This window comes from Gracilinanus agilis, chromosome 4, assembly GCF_016433145.1.
Source record: "Gracilinanus agilis isolate LMUSP501 chromosome 4, AgileGrace, whole genome shotgun sequence".
NCBI classification, from domain to species: Eukaryota; Metazoa; Chordata; class Mammalia; order Didelphimorphia; family Didelphidae; genus Gracilinanus; species Gracilinanus agilis.
Window position 1 is genome coordinate 101379996 of NC_058133.1, and position 20815 is coordinate 101400810.

Sequence of the window (20815 nt, forward strand, 5' to 3'; positions counted from 1 at the left end):
CTGTAAATTTCAAAACCAAGAGCAAAGATTGAATTTCACTCTATCACTTAAACCTCAAAGTGCTATATAAATGCTAGCAATTAATTGTAAATTATTTCGGTTTCCCATATTGCCTAGTTAACACCATCAAACCATACCATAGACAGCACCCAATTCTCAAATTCAAAACAAAATTTCCATTATTTCCTGTTACAGTACCAGATTTTTTTTCCTTTTAGTCCACTGCTAAGTTAGCCCAGCTACCTTTTTTTTCCCAAATGCTTGCCTTCTGTCTTAGAACCAATACCATGTATTGTTTCCAAGGCAGAAGAGCAATAAGGGCTGGACAACGAGGGTACAAGTGACTTGCCCAGTGTCACACAACTAGGAAGTGTCTGATGTCAGATTTGAATCCAGGATCTTCCATCTCCAGGCTTGGGTCTCTATCCATTGAGATACCTAGCTATCCACCTTCCCAGCTATCTTGATACCTTATCCTTAAAAGAGAAATAAAGTAAATAGAGAGCTCTTTTGCCTTGAAACAGATACTTAATATCAATTCTGGGACAAAAGGTAAAGGGTTGTTTTAAAGCAATTTTAGCATATTTTTCTGGGGTGCATAGCACCACAAAGTAATTGGACCATACACTAAATAAGAAGACATTTATTTGCCCAATGAAACTTCTTAACCTCTTGTTGTAAATTGACACTCTAGAGGCATCACAGTGAATATTTAATATGATTAGACATTACTTAGGGAAATTATTAATTAGATTACTTATTTTCTTAGATGAAATGAATTGGATAAAATAATACCCAAATTTTTCTTCTCTGCTTCTGTATCTTCTCTCCCCTCTTCCCCACCTAGGACTAAAAACAAGAGTTAAAAATAAAATGGTTCTGTACATTAATTCCCTTTCTTGTCAAAAAATCGGAGATATTTCAAGTTCAAGACGTTAAGGATATATGGGATACTTCACCTATATGCCCCTGATACAATGATGACTCTGTTTTTTTCATGGAATAAAATAATTTGCGAATCAGAAGAGGCCTGCCATTTGGTCCAACCCACATTCAAATAAGAGTCCATATTACAATGTGCCCTCACAAATGATCATCCAACATCTTCTTGCCGAGGAAGCTCATTCCACTTTGGGGTAGCTCTGATTGTTAGAGGAAGTTGATCTTTAAGCCACACCTAAATCTTACCTTGTTGCAACTTCCACTCAAAGGCCAGGTTCCTCCCTCTTTGATCAAATAAGTCAGATCACACTATAATAAAAGCTCAATAAATTGTTTATTGAATTATTGAATTGATTTGGAGAAATGTCCATTTCAGATATTTCAAATTCAACTGAAGTAGCTTATTATTAACTCAGAATAACTTACATAAAGTTTTCTAGTTACCAAGCACTTTGTTACATTATTTCATTTGGATCTTCGCCCAGTTCTGTGAGGGAGATCATGAAAATACTATTTTACAAATGATGCAATAGTTGTGTGTTGTTCATTCATTTTAGTTATGCCTGATTCTCTGTGACTTATTTGGGGTGCTGTTGGCAGAGTTAATGCAGAGGTTTGTCATTTCCTTCTCCAGTTTTACAGATGAGGAAACTGAGGCAAACAAGGTTAAGGGACTTGCCCAAGATCACAGAGCTAGTAAGTGTCTGAGACTGGATTTGAAACTCAAGTGTTCCTGACTCCAGGACTGACACTCTAACCATTTGCACCACCTACCTGCCCAATGCAATTTTGACCTGTGATCCTAAGAGCATAGAATCATAAATCTGGAGCTGAAAAGAACTGTAGAGGCCATTTGGTCTAATCTCAGAAAGAAACTGATACCAGGACAGATGAAGTGATTTGTCTGAGTTCACACAGCTAGAGACATCAGAGGCAGGATGTGAGCCCAGGAACTCCGATTCTAGGGCATAGGGTTAATCAGTAATGGAAATGGGACTTAAGCCCAGGCTTGCTGATCCCGAACTCAGTCATCTTTAATCATTTTCCCAGGGCTTCCCATCATTTTCTAGAAATTTCTGGATGTATATTGTAGAACTGAGGCACCAAAGTTGTCATTGTATTCAACTGTTGTGAAAACCTTAAAGTGCTTTATCAACCTGAGGCTACGCTAGTATTATTATTGAATAGGCAGGTAGGTGGCACAATGAATAAAATGTTGCATTTGGCACCAGCAGACCCAAGTTCAAATTCTGTCTCACACTTTTACATGATGTGTGGCCCTGGGCAGGTCACGTAATTTATTTGCTTCAGTTTCCTCAACTGTAAAATAGGGATAATACTAGCATCTACCTCCCAGGATTGTTGTGAGGATCAGATGAGATAACATGCAAAAGTGCTTTGCAGGAGGCAGCTAAGTGTCTCAGTAGATTGAAAGCCAGACTTGGAGATGGAAAGGTCCATGGTTTAAATCTGGCCTCAGACACTTCCTAGCTGTGTGATCCTGGGCAAGTCACTTAACCCCTATTGTTCAGCCCTTACTGCTTTTCTGCCTTGGAATCAATACATAGTACTGATTCTAAGACAGAAGGTAAGAGGTGTTTTGTTTTGTTTTTTTAAGTGCTTTGCAAATCACTATGCAAATAAATACCAGCTATTATCATCATTAAGCAAGAAAAAGAGAGACCAGATTATTTACCATCTATTAGGATATACTTTTACTCACAAACTGGAAAACATTGTGCATCTACTCCCTAATACTAGGGCCTGGAAATCTTCAGTGATTAGACATTTTGCCTTAGGGCACCTTGGGCCATCATTGTCCAGAATCTCCTTTTCTTGGATAAAATGGTTGGATAAAGTCAACTTACCCACATTTTTTTTCAGTACCTCTGGCCTTCTTTTTTTCTCTGAATAGATGAAATGATGCTACAAAATATTATTTTCCACGTACATTACTTTCCCCCACTAGAATCAGAGAGATTTCAGTGCAGTTCTGTGTATCTCTCTTGGTGCAATGTCAAGGGACCATAGTCTGTATGTTTTCCTCATGGAGAAAAAGTATTAAGAAAATCCAGTTCCTATTAGCTTATATTAAATTATTATTAGCTTACATTAAAATAAATACAGTCAAGCTATACAATTCAAATGTTTCATGTTTATATAATTTTTCCATACGATCTATGATAAATTCTAGAAAAATGAAGGAAATTCTTTTTTAACTTTCTTGAAAAAATGAACTTTATATTAAATATTAGTGATGACAGAATACAAGAGATCCATAAGTTTATCATTCAGAGTACTTCTTCAGTCTCTGAATCAACAAGCATTTTTTAAGTATTTACTATGTTCTCAGGCACTGTGTTAGACCTTAGGGATACAAAGACAAAAAAAAAGCCAGTTTATGTACTTAAGAAGTTTACATTCTAGAGCAGTGATGGTGAACCTATGGTACAGGTGCTAAAGATGACACAGAGAACACTCACTATGGGCACGTGGCCACCTTCCAAAATTCATTTCTAGAACGGCAGAGGGACTCAGGGGAGAACTGCTCCCCTCCTCTTCTCCATCATGCCTGATATTTTTTCACATCACCCACCCCTCTGCAGCAGCCCAATGGGAGTGCAGAGAGGGTAAGGTGGGTAGAGTTAAGGGGAGCAAAGCCCTGGAGCCACTTCCCTCCCCCTCTCTACACACCCTGGGACATTCTTCATTTCACCTGTCCCTCTGTCCAGAAGCCTAATGGGAGTGCTTCCTCCCTCCAGCACTTGTTGGGGGGAGGGCCATGGTATGTGGTGTCAGGGTGGGGGACTGGCACAGCACACAATTTTTGATGGGGGTGAGGGCAGGGCCTGGCATTCCATCTCTAAAAGATTCACCATCACTGTTCTAGAGGGATAGGGGTTCTTAATCTTTTTTTGTGGCAGTCTAGTGAAACCTAGATTCTTTCTCAGAAACCTTTTTTAAAATACATAAAATAAAATATATAGGTTAAGTTCACAAATCTCATGTTGAAAACTCTAGCTAGAGAGGAAGGCAATGTGTACATAGTAGAGGATTTTAAAATATATGTAAAACATATACATAAATACAAAGTAGTTTTTTTGAGGAAAGACACTATAAACTGGGATTGGGGTGGAGGGTTACTCATTTAAAAAACTTCCAGGCAGCTAGGAGATAGTGAATCAAACAGTAGACACAGAGTCAAAAAGACCTGAGATCAAATCTAGTCTCAAATACTTACTAGTTATATAACTGTAGGCAAGTCATTTAACCACTATTTGCCTCAGTTTCCTCATCAGTAAAATGGAGTTAACAATAATACTCCCTCCCATGGTCATTGTCAGGATAAAATGAGATAATGTGCAGTACTTAGTAAAACTTAAAGTGTTTTATAAATATTAACTATGACCATTTTTTAATCATTAAAAATAAATAAAAAATTTTAAATCAATTTTAAAATCATTAGCTAGTGGCCAGCATTCTAGAAGTGAACCCCTCTTCAATTCATTTACTGACTCTTAGAGAGCAATCGGTTCATCACAGGTATACCCCAAAGCTTTCTGGTTTGATAAGACCCTCCAGAGCCTTAGGTATGGACTTAATGGCATGGGACCATTGAGCCTATATCCAAAGTCTCTATGGCTTGGAAGAATGTCACAGTTTGTACTTTACTGGCAAGTTATTTGAGAACTCTGGATGCCCAGAGTTATCTTTGTACCACAATGAGACATGCTAGGAAAGTCTTAGTGGAATAATATGTATTAAGAACAAAAAATTGCCAGTGCTCTTTAAACATTTTTTGGCACATCCAGGGAGTCCTAAATTTGTCTCTTGATACTTAGTAGACTTAATAGATTTCAGCCCAAACGCAATTCATATAGTATTTGTGCGAAAATAAAATTGGGTAAACTGTAACATCAGGTTCTCATTTGATAAGTAATTCAAAAAGAAATACCAACTTCAGACTTCACAAGACGAGATTCTGCACCCACCTCCCCCCACCAGTTCCTTTTACGGAATGTTCTAATGCTAATATGAAATCAGATCTTTGTTCCCTTCCTGTGAGCTACTACAAGGTCATTCCTCAATAAATAAAATTGTTGTGTCTTAACCAAAGTAGAAAAGCATATATTATCTCCATTTGAGACCGAGGAAAGCTACCAACTATGAAGACCTTATACAATAAATCAGCCTTATAAAAAGCCATCTTCTTTTGCCATGATCTAAACAAGAATGTGTTTTTATTGTGGATGCCTGAGGCTAATATTTTAGCGGTTAGCCAGACTAGAGTCAGGAACAGTGAATCTTTGCACTATTGTTAATGAATTAGGTTACAGAAAAGGCACTGTCACAGAAAGAACTTCCAATGTCATTCACCATTAAAGACCTGTCTAGTCCTGGGCAAATCACATATAACCTTTCTGGGTCTCAGGTGAGGACCAGATGACTTCTAGAGTAACTTCTATAAATTGTTATAAATGTTATATATATAACTTATAAAATGCTATGAATCCATGATCTTAGGATCTTAGGACTTGAGGCATTTTTAAAGATGATTATCTTTAAAAAATATGCCCACAGGGGCAGCTGGGTAGCTCAGTGGAGTGAGAGTCAGGCCTAGAGACAGGAGGTCCTAGGTTCAAATCCGGCCTCAGCCACTTCCCAGCTGTGTGACCCTGGGCAAGTCACTTGACCCCCATTGCCCACCCTTACCAATCTTCCACCTATGAGACAATACACCGAAGTACAAGGGTTTAAAAAAAATGCCCACAATCCCCACGGATAAAATGAGAGATGAAACTGGAATACTACAGAGGAAATGTTTAGCCTTTCACCTGATGATTAAAAGTCTCCATAACCTGTGCTGGGCTTGCGATCTTGGAATTCAAAGTTGGAAGAGGTCATACAAATCATCCAGCCCAATTCCTTCATTTTACAAATGAGGAAACCAGAGCTCAAACCAGTTAAGTATCTACCCCCAAAGTGATTATTGATAGCTAATTTGCGGATTGAAGATTCCAAATGCTGTATCTTCCATGGGTTAAAAATGCTGCAGAATATGTCAGAGGAAGTACTGTAGATTCAAATCCCAGCCCTGACATTTAATATCTGTGTAACTTTGAGGACATTCTTTTACCTTTCTGGGCTTCAGTTTTCTCATCAATTCCCTTAGTACTTACATATAATACTTCTTCTCTCCTGGTCATTCCTTTGGTTGGACTGTTTTGCCATGACTAGAATGTACTCCCTCCTCACTTCTACGTCTCCTAACCCTTTGTTTGTCCCAAAACTCAGTCCAAGCACTATCTTTTACATGGTCTTTCTTGATCTTCCTAGTTTCTTACATCCTCCTCGCCTTCATTTTTTATGCATTTCTGTATATTTAGAATACATTTATCTTCATCTGTTCTGTCTCCCCAGTGGAATATAAGTTAACTATGGGCAGAAACTGTTTCATTTTTGTCTTAGTATATCCAGTGCCTAGCATAGGGTCTGGCATATAGTAAGTGCTTAATGTTAATTGGTTGATTGATAGTCCTGTCCCCAGGGTTGTCCCCTCTGGCACAATGGTTCCTGGAAGCCTCCAACATGCCTAACGTCTTGTGGCTTTGCCTCAGTTCTTCCAAGGGGACAAGATAAGGCTTCCTTCTGTCCCTCATTCAAAGCTCACTCTTTGTAGGACCTCCCATTAAGTTCATCTTCCTTGTCAGGACAGCACCTGCCCCAGCTCAGTTGCAAAGCAGTGCTGTACTGAGTGTAATCAGTGAATACGCTTAGATTTCCAGAGCCTACAACTCCACCCCCCAACCCCAATCCTCTCTGATGTCTCATTTGGGTGCCACACCATCACTACCAGGGCAATAGTTGTCCAAACATCTACTACCTAAGTTTTAGAAAAGAAAGATGTTCTAACAGAATGTGATCTCCATGAGGCAGAGACTATTTTTTTTAGGGGAAAGGGTTTTTATATCCTCAGGAACTATCTTACACATAGTAAGTACTGAATAAAAGCTTATTGCATGAATGAATAAATGCAAAATACTTTATATTGTTATAATTATATTATATGTAATAATCTGTTATATATAATTTTATATAGAATATAATTAGAATATATGTTATATATAAAATACATTATACCAAATATATATGCATATACATATACACATATATGGCAAAAATAACAGACATTTTGATAAATAGCAAGAGAATGACTTCTTCCTCACAGAATTTTCTGTTAAGGTAAGCATACCAGATGATTAAATACATCTTCAAATTTGATAATTGGCTAAGTAGATGACCGCTAAAATTCCTCCCTGATGTAAAATGTTATTCATTCTATGCACCTTGGCTAAGGGGAGTTAGGAGGGGTTTGGGAGAGAGAGAAAGAACATGAAATATGTAACCTTGGGAAAATATTCAAAATAAAAACTTAAAAAATGTTATTCATTCTACAATAGTGAATGTGATCCAATAAGAATTGATACATCAAGGCTCTTCAAATAACAATCCTTTTCTCTCCAGATGAAGTGGCTTCTTTTACCAAATAATTATTATTGTTAATGATAACGATAATAATAGCAGGATAGCAGGCTGAACTAGTATCATTTCTATCCCAAGTCCATCAAAAAGATGAGAACAAGATAACCACGACAATAATAATATAGAATAATAACAACAATAATAACAATAACTAAAATGTATCTTGGCTTAAGCTTTACAAAGTACTTAACAAAATATATTACCTCATCTACAATGCAAATACTAGATAGCACTTTGAAGTGTTATCAGTTTTGATATTTGCATATTGTAGCTAATTAACAACTGAGTAACATCATCCTAAGGAAAGGGTCTAATGGCAACTTATTCATTATCCTCTATTATTGTGTATCATATTAAAGTGACAGACATTGGATAATGTACAAGTCATCAACATTTCACTCCTTAGAACGAAAGACGATTTAGCTAGTGGCTTTCTTATTCCCAGTGATGGAAATTTATTTGAAAGGGATAGCAATTTAAAGTATTTATTCAATATCTCTCTAGGTTGTAGTGGCAAAAACCGCATGTATAAGAGAGCAATCAATTAATTTTACTAAGTACATAAAAGACAAGGCCCCTGAAATGAACAAAAACTCTCAGAGTTCAAACACAGAAAATTTAATTATGTTAAATAAAATATAAAGTGTTTCAGCTATGCTGACAAATTTATGAATAGTTAAGCTTTTTCTAGCTATTTAATTTTTTTAAATTACAGCTGATGGACTGGATGGCCATTGAAGTCGCTTCCAAACCTCAAATTCTTTGATTTCATATTACCCCAGTCTTTTCTTTTTTTTTTTACAAGTCAAGGTTTAGTTTATTATATTGTTGATTATCTATAAGAAAATGGTAGAGGAAATGCTACTAATCCAGTCTAAATTTTAAAATGTGTCATGTTGTTCTTTTTTTAATTTTTATATTAAATATTTTCGCATAATTACATGTTTCATGTTCTTTCCCTCTCCCCCAAACCCTACCACTACCACCACCCCTGTAGCTGATGCACAATTCCACTGGGTTTTACATGTATCATTGATTAAGACCTAATTCACAATTCCATCAGCAATGCATTATTGTCCCAATTTTGCCACATCCCCTCCAATATTCACCACTTTGCTTTGCTATGACAGCATTTCTCTAATTATTAGAGATTCACATGTTTGTTGGTAGTTTCGATTTCTTTATCTGAAAATTGTCTATTCATGTCCCTTGCCCATTTATCAATTGGGGAATGGTTTGATTTTTTGTACAATTGATTTAGCTCCTTATAAATTTGAGTAATTAGACCTTTGTCTGAGTTTTTTGTTATAAAGATTTTTTCCCCAATTTGTTGCTTCCTTTCTAATCTTGGTAGCATTGGTTTTGTTTGTACAAAAACTTTTTAGTTTAATGTAATCAAATTATTTATTTTACATTTTGTGATTTTTTTCTAATTCTTGCTGGGTTTTGAAATCTTTCCTTTCACAGAGATCTGACAAGTATACTATTCTGTGCTCACCTAATTTACTTATAGTTTCCTTCTTTATATTTAAGCCATTCACCCATTCTGAACTTATCTTGGTAGAGGGTGTGAGATGTTGATCTAGACCCAATCTCTCCCATATTGTTTTCCAATTTTCCCAGTAGTTTTTGTCAAATAGGGGTTTTTGTCCCCAAAGCTGGGTTCTTTGGGTTTATCATAGACTGTCTTGCTGATTTCACTTACCCCAAGTCTATTCCACTGATCCTCCCTTCTGTTTCTTCACCAGCACCATATTGTTTTGATGACCGCTACTTTATAGTATAGTTTAATATCTGGTACTGCTAGGTCACCTTACTTCATATCTTTTTTCATTCCCTTGATATTCTTGGTCTTTTTTTTTCTTCCAAATGAACTTTGTTATAGTTTTTTCTAATTCAGCAAAAAAGTTTTTTGGTAGTTTGATAGGTATAGCACTGAATAAGTAAATTAATTTAGGTAGGATAGTAATTTTTATTATATTAGCATAGTGTTCATATAATCCCTGTGTTTGTCTTGGCAGATAGTTTCCTAAGTATTTTATATGATCTAGGGCAGTGGTGGGCAAACTTTTTAAAGAGGGGGCCAAAGGAAAGGAAATGCTCATCTGCAGTCTGTTTCTAAGGCAACTCTTTCAAAGTTTCATTGTATTGTATATACTCATTGTATTTGTCAGATTAGGAATAATGTATGTCCAGTTAGAACATTTCAGAGGGCTGCATCTGGCCCACAGGCAGTAGTTTGCCCATCACTTGTCTTTAAATGGAATTCTCTCTCTAACTCTTGCTGCTGTGATGTGTTGGAAATATATAGAAATGCTGATGATTTATGTGCATTTATTTTGTATCCTGCAACTTTGCTAAAGTGGCTGATTATTTCTACTAGCTTTTTAGTTGATTCTCTAGGATTTTTTAAGTCTCCTCACTGCCTATTTTAATACCTTCAATTTCTTTTTCTCCTCTAATTGCTACAACTAGTGTTTCTAGTATTATGTTAAATAATAGAAGTGACAATGGGCATGCTTGTTTCATTCCTGATCTTATTGAGAATGCTTCTATTTTATTCCCATTACAGATGATGTTTGTTGATGGTTTTAGATATATACCATTTATTATTTTTTAGGAAAGGTCCTTCTATTCCTATACTTTCAAGTGTTTTCAGTAGGAATAGGTGTTGTATTTTGTCAAAGACTTTTTCAGCATCTATTGAGATAATCATGTGATTTTTGTTGGTTTGCTTGTTGATATGGTCAATTATGTGAATGGTTTTCCTAATGTTGAACCATCCTTGCATTCCTGGTACAAATCCCACCTGATCATAATGAATAACTCTCGTGATCACTTCCTGGATTCTTTTTGCTAGTATTCTGTTTAAGATTTTTGCATCTATATTCATTAAGGAGATTGGTCTGTAGTTTTCTTTCTCTGTTTTTGGTCTGCCTGGCTTTGGAATCAGTACAATATTAGTGTCATAAAAGGAATTTTGTAGGACTCCTTCTTTGCTTATTATGTCAAATAATTTGTATAGTATTGGGATTCATTGTTCTTTTAAGGTTTGATAGAATTCATTTGTGAATCCGTCTGGTCCTGGGGAATTTTTCTTTGGGAGTTCTTTGATGACTTGTTCAATTTTGTTTTCTGAAATGGGATTATTTAAGTATTCTATTTCTTCTACTGTTAATCTAGGCAATTTACATTTTTGTAAATATTCATCCATATCACCTAGATTGCTATATTTATTGCCATATAATTGGGAAAAATAGTTTTTAATGATTGCCTTGATTTCCTCTTCATTAGAGGTGAGGTCTCCCTTTTCATCTTTGATACTGAGAATTTGGTTTTCTTCTTTCCTTTTTTTAATTAGATTGACCAGTACTTTGTCAATTTTATTTGTTTTTTCAAAGTATCAGCTTCTAGACTTATTTATTAATTCAATAGTTCTTTTACTTTAAATTTTGTTGATTTCTCCTTTTATTTTTATAATCTCTAATTTCATTTTTAATTGGGGATTTTTAATTTGTTGCATTTCTAGTTTTTTGATTTGCATGCCCAGTTCATTGATTTTTGCCCTCCCTAGTTTGTTAATATATGCACGCAAGGATATAAATTTCCCCCTGAGTACTGCTTTAGCTGCATCCCACAGATTTTAGTAGGATGCCTCATCATTGTCATTCTCTTCAATGAAATTATTAATTGTTTCTATGATTTGTTCCTTAACTAACTGATTTTGGAGAATTATATTATTTAATTTCCAATTAATTTTTAATTTGCCTGTCCATGTGCCCTTATTAATTATTATTTTTATTGCATTATGATCTGAAAAGGTTACATTTATTATTTCTGCTCCTTTGCATTTGTTTGCCATGTTTCTATGCCCTAGTACATGGTCAATCTTTATTAATGTACTATGTGCATCTGAAAAGAAGGTGTATTCCTTTTTGACCCTATTTATTTTCCTCCACATATCGATTAACTCTAATTTTTCTAGGATTTCATTCACCTCTCTTATCTCTTTCTTATTTATTTTTTGGTTTGATTTATCTAGATCTGATAGAGGAAGATTTAGGTTTCCCATAGTATAGTTTTACTATCTATTTCCTCCTTGAGCTCTGCCAGTTTCTCCTTTAGAAATATGGATGCTATACCGTTTGGTGCATAAATGTTGAGTACTGTTATTTCCTCATTGTCTATACTGCCTTTTATCAGGATGTAATTACCTTCCCTATCTCTTTTAATCAGATATATTTTTACTTTGGCTTTGTCAGAAATCATGATTGCAACTCCTGCCTTCTTTTTCTCAGTTGAAGGCCAGTACATTTTGCTCCAGCCTTTAATTTTACTCTATGCATGTCTACCTGTCTCATGTGTATTTCTTGTAGACAACATATGGTAGGATTTTGGTTTCTGATCCACTCTGCTATTTGCTTCTTTTTTATGGGTGAGTTCATCCCATTCACTTTCAGAGTTATAATTATCAGCTGTGTATTCCCCAACATTTTAATATCCTCTCCTAGTTCTGCCCCTTCTTACGCTATTTTCTATTAAACCAGTTGTTTGTTTTAACTTAGCCCCCCCTTATTCCCTCCCTTAGTTTACTTCCCTTTCCACCCCTCCCTTTTTGTTCCCCTCTTATTATTTTTAAGACCCAATGAATTCCCTCCCACCTTTCTTCCCCTCCCTTTTTGAACTCCCCACCCCACTGCCCTCCTTGGTTTATCCCTTCTGACTTTCTCTGTAGTGTAAGATAGAATTTGATATCCCAATGGATATAGCTACTCTTCCCTCTCAGGATTAATTCCACTGAGAGTAAGGTTTAAGTATTTCCTATAAACACTCTCTTCCTCTCCTTGTTATAATAGTATTCATCCCTTCCCCTTCCCATGCCCTCTTTGTGTGGTATAGATTACTCTATTTTTCTTATTCCTTCAAGTTTCTCTTGCTGTCATCTTCTATTCTCCCCCCTCTTTTTTCCCCTATCATCTTAGACCCTTTAGTACTCCAACCTCTCCTTATGAATACTTCTAATTACTATAATAGTGAATGCAATTTTTGAGAATTACACATAACATTTCTCCATATAGGAATACAAATAATTTGATCTTTTTGAAGCCCTTAAAGAAGCAAATTAAAAAATAAGAGTTTTCTTTCTTTCCCCTCTCTTTCTTATTTATCTTTTCATGTTTCTCTTGATTTTTGTGGTTGGATATCAAACTTTCCATTTAGTTCTGGTCTCTTCTTTGAAAATACTTGGAAATCTTCTATCTTGTTGAGTGCCCATACTTTCCCCTGGAAGTATATAGTCACTTTTGATGGGTAAGTAACTTTGGTTGTAGACCCAAATCTCTTGCCTTTCTGAATATCATACTCCAAGCCTTGCGGTCTTTTAGCATGGTGGCTGCCAGATCCTATGTAATCCTGATTGGTGTTCCTTGATATCTGAACTGTCTCTTTCTGGCTTCTTGTATTTTTTCCTTAACTTGGACACTCTTGAATTTGGAAATTACATTCCTAGGGGTTGACTTTTGAGGGTTTAGTGTAGAGGGTGATCTGTGGATCATTTCAATGTCTATTTTGCCCTCTTGTTGAAGAACATCAGGGTAGTTTTCTTCGGTAATTTCTTATAGTATGATGTCCAAATTTCTATTAATTTCTGATTTTTCAGGAAGAATAATAATTCTCAAATTGTCTCTCCTAGACCTGTTTTCATGATCTATCATTTTCTCAGTGAGATATTTCATTTTTCCTTCTATTTTGTCATTCTTTTGACTTTGATTTATTAGTTCTTGCTGTCTTGCAAGATCATTGGCTTCTACTTTCCCAATTCTTGTCTTTAGAGACTGGTTTTCTGCTATAATCTTTTGATTTCCCTTTTTGATTTGGTCTATCCTATTTTTCATGATTTCCTGCTATTTAATTTGGGTCTCCAATTTGCTTATCATTTCGTTTGATTTGGGGGCACCTTTCTCAAATTGAGAGTTTCTGTCTTTTAACCTGTTAATTTCCTTTTGAGCTATTTCACACTTTTCTTGCCAAATCTCTTCCATCTTTCTCATGATCTCAGATTTGAAATCTTCAAGGGCTTGTGACCCATTTTCATTTTGGGGGGAAGGTTTGGATGTGTTTCCTTGTTTATCCTCTTCTGCTTGTCTGGATTTTTTCCATGTAAAAGTTATTGAGTGTTAATGCTTTCCTCTTGTTTTTTTTCTTGGTTAGTTCTTGGGCATTACTTGCCATTGTTATTTTGATTTTTCCTTCTTAGTCAGAAGTCTGAGTGAGGTAGGCAGGATTTCTGTGTATAGAGCTGTGGAGCAGTTTTTGCCTGAGTCATAGTGCAGTGCCACCCCTCTCAGCTTTATCCTCACACCTAAGGTCTGCGCTCTTTAGGCTCCTAGGGTCTCAAGTCTAGCTGTTCTCAGGATCAAGTCTCCTGGTGCTCCCCTTGATTACTTCTCTGCCTGAGGCTCCTCTACAAGTCTAGGCTTGCTGCTTCCACAGTCTGTCACCCCTCTGCTCTGGGTTCCCACCCAAGGACTGTGCTCATTGTCTGTGCTCAAAGTCCACATTCTTTAGCCTCTTGGAGTCTTAAGTCTTGCTGCTCTTAGAAGCAAGCCCCTGTTGATCCCAGTTAGCTGCCAAGAACTTAGTGAATGCCTCACACTTGCTCTAACTCTTGTGCATTGTCTCTGGGACTGGGGAGTGGGGATTGCGGATTGATCAGCTCACATTTTAGTAAGAGCTATTTCACCCCCTTATAGTGTGGAAATGCCCAAATCCCACATATCTTCAATGCTGCGCCCTATTGTGGGGGCCCCTTCATTCATCTGGATTTGGTTTTTATGTCCTTTTGAGGTATCATGTATCAGTTTGTAGGAGAGTTAAGCACTCTGCAGCCATCTTAACCTGGAAGTCTATCACAGTCATTTTAAAAATCCATTGTTTTCATTTTTTAAAAGGTGGTTTTTTTAAACCCTTATGTTCTGTCTTAGAATCAGTACTGTGTATTGGTTCCAAGGCAGAAGAGTGGTAAGAGCTAGGCAATGGGCATTAAGTGTCTTGCCTAAGGTCACACACCTAGGAAGTGTCTGAGGCCAGATTTGAACTCAGGAAGATGAGCCTTCCTGACTCCAGGACTAGCACTCTAACCACTGTTCCTACTAAGCATGAAAAGTTATCTATTTTTATTAATTTATTCCTAATTGCTCCTCCTTATATTTAATTTTTTTCATCTCCTACCTCCATACCTTTCTATATGATATTCCCTAGGCCTGGAATACATATATGCTTTTTCCTCCAGTCTCTCAGAAAATAAAATTTCTTTTATTTTCCTTATTTTAAAACCCTTACCTTCCTTCTTAGTATCAGTTTTAAGACAGAACAGCAGCAAGGGCTAGACAATGGGGTTTAAGTGATTTGCCCAGGGTCACACAGCTAGGAAGTATCTGAGGCCAGGTTTAACCCAGATCCTTCTTATTCCAGGTCCTCTATCCACTATGCTACCTAACTCTCCCATTCTAAGTTCTTTCAAAGCTCAACTCAAAAACCATATATTATGTGAGGCTCTTCCTGCTTCCCTTCTGGCTGGTGGTTCTTTTTTCCTTCTAACCCCAAAAAATTACCTGGTATTTACTTCACATATATTTTATGTTTGTATATAGACATGCATGCTATTTCCTCCTACAGATTATAGCCTCCTTGAGGGCAGAAACTGTCACATTTTTATGTTTCTATCCTGTTCCCTTATTTGTACAATATTTGGCACATAGTAGTCACTTAATAAACACTACTTGATTGATTGATTACATTTGTTTAAATTCTAGAAACAATTTGAAAGTATCTTTCAAGATTTCTTATGTTTCAAAGTCTAATTGATTGGACTGATCATTGTATCATAATCTCACACAAATCCTTTTAAAAATATAAGCCTCAAAACAATAACCAAAACAACAGTGATAGTAATAGGTAACAGTTATCGAAGAAGTGCCGTGAAGCTACAAAAACCTGGGTTCAGGTCCCACCTCTGAACCAGTCACTTGAGCTCTCTTTATTCCTCTGTAACTAACTATCTAAGAGGTTATAAATCTGGAGCCCATAAACTTGTTTTTAAATATATTTAATGACTATGTTATAATTGGTTTTCTTTGTAATCCTATTTTATTTTGTGTGTTTAAAATATTATTCTGAGAAAAGGTCCATAGACTTCACCAGATTGCCAAAGTAAAATGATAAAAAAAACCACAAAATTAAGAGTCAAAAATAGTGGGCAAGAACCCCTAATCTAAGAGAATAAGTAGCATATAAGGCATTTGTATTGGTGGAGGGAATTTCCTCATCCGGAAATATCCTATATCAATGAAATCACAGTTCCAGTCCCTATTCCTAATATTTTGTTAGCTCTTAAAATTTTGCAAAACATACATGTCTATGGAACCTCACAACAACCCTATGAGATAGATAATATAATTAGCCTCACTTTACAGATGGGGAAATTGAGGCTTAGAAAGGTTAAGTAGCTTACCCAAGGCATTACAGTGTATGCCTAAGATTCAAACTCAAGTCTTCCTATCCCCAAGTCCAGCACTCTGTCACTATGTTACCCAGTTGCCTGAAAGGCATTCTGAAGTATTTGGTCTATTTCTTTGCATACCTATAGGAAAAAATTAATGTGCTTTCCAAGGGGCAGTGATAATAACATTTAATTTTGTGTTATTTTTAAGACTGTATAATGAGGAAAGCAAGACCATTCTCATAATTTAGAAGTCGATTAATGTTTAAAGAGTCAACAGTAGTTTTCAAGAGCTATGAGCTATAATTTATAATACAAATGTGTCTACTATTTTGTTTTAAATTAAAATTAGTAGTGGAGGTTCAATAGCTCTCCTCATTCCTAACTGATCCTGTGTTCCATTCTACCTTAATGGGAAAGCCCAGGTGATAACCAATCTCCTATATTCTTCTTCTGGGAAAGCTCTCAGATAGTGGTCTCAGTCAATAATTATTTGCTTGTGAAGTATTTCTAGGGGAATCTCTTCTACTCTGGTCTTTCTTTACATGGAACAAATTGGGCCATGTACTTTTTAAATTGGAATTCAGAGCCCAGGCAGAATGCAGACATGACAGGGACTCCCCCGGATTCTAGTAGGAGATTCACTTGTCTGTGATGAACAGCTCCCTAACTGACATTTAAGGATAAGTAGAGATTCTGCCTTCCTGGTTGGTGTAGCCCTGCATGTGCCTCAAGCATTGGAATAATAATAACAATAAAATCATAACATACTCATCACATTCTGACTGCTTGTCAGCTCTGTTTTCAGCTTGGCATTCTGAGTCACAAGTGTTTGACCATTTCCAGTCCCATATTCTGAAACAGAACATTTGTGAGGGCTTTGAAGATTTGAATCATAGGGACAACTATGAGCCCACCAACAAAGTAAAAAGGACAGCAATGTGCTTAATGGGAAAGCCTTGCCAGAGTAGACATTAACTGAAGCTTTTTCATGCACAGTTGACTTTATATAAACTGATTGACACCTTTGGGGGTCATCTTTCCACTGACTCATAATTTTTCTCACTCTTGAAAAAGGTTTCTTGTACACTTGGTATTCTCTAGTTAAAGCTGAAAATTCAACTCATCATATTTACACAATAAAAAAAATCCATTCTGCCTTGTTTTTAATTGCAAATCCTACTCAAGGGACCAGTTCTCCTGCTTAGGAGGCAGCCCTGTGCCTTCTACGAGAGAACCAAGAGCAGTCAATTATGGTAATGAAATGTCAATAAATATAAAAATTTAATACAGTCTGCTCTTGGTGAGTGGCAGATGAGGACTTGCCTCCCAGACAAATTTGCTGCTGCTGCAAATATTAAATGCACCTGAAAGAGTAGCCCGTTGCCTGAGAGCTCTCCGAGAGAAGGAGGATGGGAGATTCAGGTACCAACTGGGCTTTCCCATTATGGTATAATCGAGCAGTAAGGCCAATACTGTTCTTGACATCCATCCAAACATCTTAACTTATTATTATAAATTGAAGCTCCAATGTTCCCATGAATAATATAAAATTGATGCCTCACAGAGAATGCTTTTTTTCCCTTTTCTAATGAATCAGGGAAGCATTTTCGAGGCAAAGAAAAGCATTTCTTAAAAGTAAGGTCATTACTATCTTGGAAGAATACTGCAAAAACATCACCCTGCAAAAATATCCCTTTGGAAATTTTGCACAATTTTGTGGGTTTCAGGTTTTTTCCCCTAATAAACATGGGGCTAACCAAATAAATTACCTTAAAATATTTTCCTTCCTTGTCCCAGAGTCATATTTAACCACAGTTACTAAGAACCTTTAGACTGATAATATATGTAAGATAGAGAGTGATATATGTCTACAGAGGTATACATCAATATATAATTCCCTACCTTTACTAGAGTAAAATTGATACTTCAGAGGTGTGGAGCACGAGGTATAAATACAATCCATGGAATCAAACTCATTCTATGGAAAAAACATTGCCATTATTACTTCCATTTGATGAAATTGTTTTCTTTGGCCCTTGGTTGGTCCTTTTCTGATTTGTATAACACTCAAATCTGATACATTTTTGCAGGTGGATTATTCTGTAATTGCATCGCAAGCCGGAGCCACCCTCAACAACCTGATGAGCCATGCCCAGGAACTAGTGGCCAAGCTTCGTTCTCTGCAGTTTGATCTACGCGAGTTTGTATGTCTGAAATTCTTGGTGCTCTTTAGTTTAGGTAAGGAATCTCATTCTATGTATTTTGAGCCGGATATGTAGTGTTTTCCTAGTTCGGGTGGCAGCTTGGGGGAAAAGATGATTATACTTCCAAAAAAAAAAAAAAAGAAAAAGAAACTTTTTTCCATAACTTTTTCAAATTCTTATTTACATCAGTATTTTTACATGATCAATAATCACTTTGGATATCAATTCAATTCAACAGATATTATTCATCTTCTACATGCAAGGTACTGTGCTAGAATCTAGGGTTACAAAGACAAAATCAGAAATCTCTGTCCTCCACTTAGCACATGTATATATGGGTATGTGATTTGGGGTTTAGGCTTAAAAAATTGCTCTATAGCAAAAATGAATAATATGGAAATAGATATCAAGTGACAACATTTGTACAACCTAGTAGAATTGCTTGTCGGCTCTGGGAGGGGAGAGGGAAGAGGGAGGGAGAGAAAATGAATCTTGTGAACATGGAAAAGTATTTAAAAATAAAAATTAAAAAAAAAGACGTCTCTGTCCTCAGGGAGCTTACATTCACATAGTTTTGATGGATTTATTGCCAGAATGTGGATAAAGAGATATTAGGATAAAGCCTTGAGTTTTTTTTTCCCCACAAGAAGAAATAGTCTCCTAAAGATTATTGAGGGATATGGGTAACTGTCTCTTAAGGAAAGAAGCATGGTCTGTGGTAAGAGTAAGAAGTTCTGAGTTTCAGTATCTTTTTGGAAAAGGAAGGTTTCTACAGACACCTTGTTTGAGCACTCTGTTTCCAGTTTGGATCCAAGTCTAGATCTGCAATCTGGGAAGGGCTCAGTTGGGGAAGGGGGCAAAATGTGCATCGTTATTGACATAGGAAACTCCCAATATGGCAGCTCCCTCCTCTTTTGCAAGATTAGATTGGCAACTCATATGTAATTTAGAGAGTTGCCTGGGGCAGTGAGAACTTAAGTGGCTGCCCTTGTCCCACAGTTAATATATGTCAGAGGCAAGTCTTGACTCCAAGGCCAGACCAATACTATTACACCATGCTGCCTTTCTAAGAGAGAGATAGAAAAGAAAAGGCTACTCTGCAAAGCTGTATCAACAGCTAACTCGTTAGCTAAAGACACAACATCCATAGAGATGTGAACACTTGCACACCTGATAGATGAATAACTTTTGTCATGAAACTTGCAGGAAAAGAAGCACATCTCTATGTATGGTGTTGTTATTGTTAATATAGGAAGAACTTTGGCAAGGAAAGATATCTACACTATTCAAATTGCTTAAATCAAAGTCTTCAGCAAATCAGTCACAAAAAAATCACCATTGTCAGGATTTTTTTTTAAATAAAGGATTAAGGAGATGGATTTTTATTGACTTCAAAGGAACACATTTTCCAGCCTGTCCCTTGCTTGATTTTTGCGTTTTGTTAGCTTAATAAAGCCAACTTAAATAAACTTTTTGCCAAATGCATTTATTACTTATTGGCAGAAAGCTGAGGGAGGAGACTTCCCTTGAAAGAAAAAATATGCAGAAATCAGATTTACCAACATGTGTTTTTTCTTTAGTTTTCAGTTAGAGGATAGTTGTGAATTCATATATGGGGAAATAAAACAATAATGAAATGTTTCAACTGCAAAGTAAAACAGATGTGCCTGCTTCCCAAATTGGGTCTTTTAATTTCTTAAATTCTCCTTGACAGTACTACACAACTGTTGCTAATAAAAGAAATAGTTTGAAATAATATAACCAGAGTTAATTTTTCACATGTAGTCAGTGTTTAAAAAAAAAGTGGTAAGAGTTTCATAGTTTGGAAACTATGATAAAGCAAAGCAAATAGAAATGTTTTTTGTTTTTTTTTAAAAGAGAAAAACGTTTTACTGTTCAAATGTATTGTTCAAAGAGTCTAGTCTAGATTCCATTTAATGAATTAACCACAATATGTAAAGAAATCTCAGTTTTTGAGGCTGTCTCTTCTCTCCAGATATAAAGGTTTTAGAAAATTCTTTCAAATAGCATGCTGTTATCTCGCAAATTAACCCAAGTTTGTATCTGGCAAGATTTCTGGGTTGTTGAATTTGTTTTTTTAATTCTGGTATATTTTATCAGTAATTAGATGGTGATGTAGCAATATCTGTAGAAGGAACATTATAACGACTCAGTGATAAAATATTTAAAGAGATTCATCTCACTTCAATGGTATTTTAAATTAACTGAATAACTGAATTTCATTTGAAAATGTTCACATTTACTCTGAGCCAGTTTTGGTTTGCATCACTTTAATCTTTCCATTGAGTGGTCTGATTCATGTTACATAATTATTTCATTTTTTTATTATTTGGAAACAGGGATGGGGAGTGGACCTTTTGTAAACTCACACATTGTCCTATCGAAAATATTGAGCTAGGTTTCCCCCAGTGCCTAAATCATTCTAATATTTATAGAGATACATTAACTGTTTTAGGTCAGCAGGCTGACAGTGTAGATACAGCATAATCATCCTTTTTTGCTTAAGTACAAACACACACACAGAGGAAGGGAGGGAGGGACGGGGAGAGAGAGAAAGAGAGAGAGAGAGAGAGAGAGAGAGAGAGAGAGAGAGAGAGAGAGA

At 36.1% G+C, this 20815-nt stretch overlaps 1 protein-coding gene across 1 annotated transcript in view; it reads left to right on the forward strand.

Moving 5' to 3' along the window:
* NR5A2 (nuclear receptor subfamily 5 group A member 2) overlaps positions 1-20815 on the forward strand; it is a 170169-nt gene that overhangs the window by 81487 nt on the left and 67867 nt on the right. Inside the window, exon 5 of the mRNA XM_044674727.1 lies at positions 18079-18226. Coding sequence (XP_044530662.1) covers positions 18079-18226 — 148 coding nt within the window. The remainder of the gene's footprint in view (positions 1-18078; positions 18227-20815) is intronic.